At 41.2% G+C, this 3,325-nt stretch overlaps 1 protein-coding gene across 1 annotated transcript; it reads left to right on the plus strand.

The window, feature by feature from the left end:
* Positions 1-258: 258 nt before the first annotated feature.
* FDP41_009834 (uncharacterized protein) lies at positions 259-3,325 on the plus strand (the record flags this gene model as incomplete). Its single annotated transcript, XM_044713835.1, has 2 exons — positions 259-1,930; positions 2,316-3,325. Coding segments are annotated over 2 exons (2,682 nt in total), but the record flags the coding sequence as incomplete, so codon positions are not given.

Below are 3,325 nucleotides of genomic sequence, written 5' to 3' on the forward strand. Positions count from 1 at the left end.
ATCCACACCACTTGATCTATTTTCTTTAATAGTTGCATTATGATGATCATGACCCGAGAACAGAATGGCTTTTGATATTCGGATTCTCTCTAGAAGAATAATGCAACCAGAGCTCTTGAGCAAAGACCTTTTTTTTTCCGTTAGGAGTGATTTAATTGATAGACTTTCATCGACCCTCAGAAACAAGGATACTTTAAAAAAAATTCATCCTCACCTTTCCTTTGTGTTTTACTCCTATTCTTGCTTATATACTTTAAAATGAACGCCGCTACTACGTTTCGGGCTCTTGTTTTGAAGAGGCTTGATATTGCTGCTGGTTCTGAAAAGAAGTACTCTAAGAAGATTGATGTGTTGTTGGCTTGCGCTCCGGTGAAACAGTTTCAAGCAGGTTTGAAAAACACTGCATTTCCTTCTCCTGAAGAAATTTCATCCAAATCATGGCCTCAGTTGGTGGAGAGTTTTCCCTTTGTCCAACAAGTTGCATCGGTCTTGGAGAAACGGAACGTCCTTGTTGAATTTGTAAAAGGATTGGTACGAGGACAACATCCTGATGAGGAGGGATTTGCTAAAGAGTTTCTCGATAAATCGCCAGAAATCCAAACTTGCTACGATCTATTGAGAAGCAACAAGTTGGAAGAAGAGCTCAAGAACATCATGTTCAAAGCCATATTGAATGATACGCCTGTAAAGATGTTTCTTGATGATCTCTTTTCTGAATTCAAAGAAGAAATTATCAAGGAAAACCTTTCATCTGCTTCCGTTATTGAGGCTGGGCTTAAGAAAAAAGGGATGCAAACAACACCATTAGTCATTTCGCTTGCTTTAAGCGTAGGTGCGGATGGGTTAAAGAGGTTCTATGAGAAGAGCAAACACTTTAAGTTTTGGCAGACAATGTTGGACGAGAACTCTCATCTAAACCAATGTTGCGCTATTTCGAGATTTAGATCAGAAGCTGACAACATTGAAGTTGCACAAACACTACTCCAAGCTACTCGTGAGGCAGTGGCTGAAGAGTATAACGAACTTGTGTCCAAACGTTATCAATCAACGCTTCTTAAAAAGGAGGCCCAACCAATTCCATCCTCAACAAAAAAAAAATCGATGACCAAAACACCCACTCCACAATCATCCAACAACAAGATTGTAACAACTATAGCTTCATCGTCCAACAACGTGGTAACAGTTACATCGCCATCCTCTCAACAATCATCCAAAAACAAGGTTGTAACCACTAGTGCTTCATCATCCAACAACGTGGAAACAAATACATCGCCATCCTCTCAGCTGCCATCCAACGTAGAAGCATTAGCCGTTTCTCAAGAAAATATGGCTGATGAAAAAATGTCGGTAGATCAAATATACAACGCCTTAATCAACAACGATCATAAGGCAATGGCTTCGTTCTATTTTTCTCTTTCCGACTTGCCTCAACAAATTCGTGGCTTGAACGAAACACTGATAAAAATGGATGCGAGAATCACAAACTTTGAAAAGAGAATGGAGAAGGAGATGAAAGAGATCCGTGATGACTTACGAATTATTAATACAAACATTGGTTGTTTATATGAAGGTCAAGTGAAACTTCAATTCCAAAAAGATGACGAATTTATAACTCACAATCCAGTTGTATTGAAGGAATCTGAGAATCAAGCAGCATTTGCTATTGCTCGAGCCAATCAAGTTTATTCATCGTATCTTATGACTCTACATTTGAATAACAAAATTAGCGACGAGAACGCCAGAAAACTGAATTTAGAAACAAAAGAAATTGAAATTAATTTCATCAAGAAGCACAAAGTAACGGGAGCTGTAGAAATTTTCGAAGCTACTATTTCGTCATTTAGTAGCGATGAGAAATTGTTGACGAAAATGATACAATTAGAACGTCAAATTATGTTTTACAAGGAATGTTTCAAAAACACCATCATCAGTAGAGTTGGATTAGTCTCACCTAGCAACTTGACCCTCCAAAGAGTGAAGCAGGTTATTGAAAACCATAACGGCCTCTTTATCAACATTCAATCTTTCATCAACAACAACACTTTTGACATTATTAGGGAAGGACACAAACCTGAAATTGATTAAAACCAATATCTACGCTTAATAAAGTAAAGGGGAAGAATAATTTAATAGTACACGCAAATTATTTGTCGCTCGTAAAAACTTGAATCTTTCCTCTTGTTCCCTAGAGGAGAATGTGGTCTCTTGTTGTTCTTGGTGCATTTGATGACGTAATAAAAAAAACAAAAAAGAAAAAAGTGATCACTTATTTCTTTATTCTTTCATCGAGAGGAGATAAAATTATTGCGAGAAAGGTTTGGGTTTGGGTTTGGGTTTGGGTTTGGGTTTGGGTTTGGGTTTGGGTTTGGGTTTGGGTTTGGGTTTGGGTTTGGGTTTGGGTTTGGGTTTGGGTTTGGGTTTGGGTTTGGGTTTGGGTTTGGGTTTGGGTTTGGGTTTGGGTTTGGGTTTGGGTTTGGGTTTGGGTTTGGGTTTGGGTTTGGGTTTGGGTTTGGGTTTGGGTTTGGGTTTGGGTTTGGGTTTGGGTTTGGGTTTGGGTTTGGGTTTGGGTTTGGGTTTGGGTTTGGGTTTGGGTTTGGGTTTGGGTTTGGGTTTGGGTTTGGGTTTGGGTTTGGGTTTGGGTTTGGGTTTGGGTTTGGGTTTGGGTTTGGGTTTGGGTTTGGGTTTGGGTTTGGGTTTGGGTTTGGGTTTGGGTTTGGGTTTGGGTTTGGGTTTGGGTTTGGGTTTGGGTTTGGGTTTGGGTTTGGGTTTGGGTTTGGGTTTGGGTTTGGGTTTGGGTTTGGGTTTGGGTTTGGGTTTGGGTTTGGGTTTGGGTTTGGGTTTGGGTTTGGGTTTGGGTTTGGGTTTGGGTTTGGGTTTGGGTTTGGGTTTGGGTTTGGGTTTGGGTTTGGGTTTGGGTTTGGGTTTGGGTTTGGGTTTGGGTTTGGGTTTGGGTTTGGGTTTGGGTTTGGGTTTGGGTTTGGGTTTGGGTTTGGGTTTGGGTTTGGGTTTGGGTTTGGGTTTGGGTTTGGGTTTGGGTTTGGGTTTGGGTTTGGGTTTGGGTTTGGGTTTGGGTTTGGGTTTGGGTTTGGGTTTGGGTTTGGGTTTGGGTTTGGGTTTGGGTTTGGGTTTGGGTTTGGGTTTGGGTTTGGGTTTGGGTTTGGGTTTGGGTTTGGGTTTGGGTTTGGGTTTGGGTTTGGGTTTGGGTTTGGGTTTGGGTTTGGGTTTGGGTTTGGGTTTGGGTTTGGGTTTGGGTTTGGGTTTGGGTTTGGGTTTGGGTTTGGGTTTGGGTTTGGGTTTGGGTTTGGGTTTTTGGGTTTGGGTTTGG

This window comes from Naegleria fowleri (assembly GCF_008403515.1).
Source record: "Naegleria fowleri strain ATCC 30894 chromosome Unknown tig72, whole genome shotgun sequence".
NCBI classification, from domain to species: Eukaryota; Heterolobosea; class Eutetramitea; order Acrasida; family Naegleriidae; genus Naegleria; species Naegleria fowleri.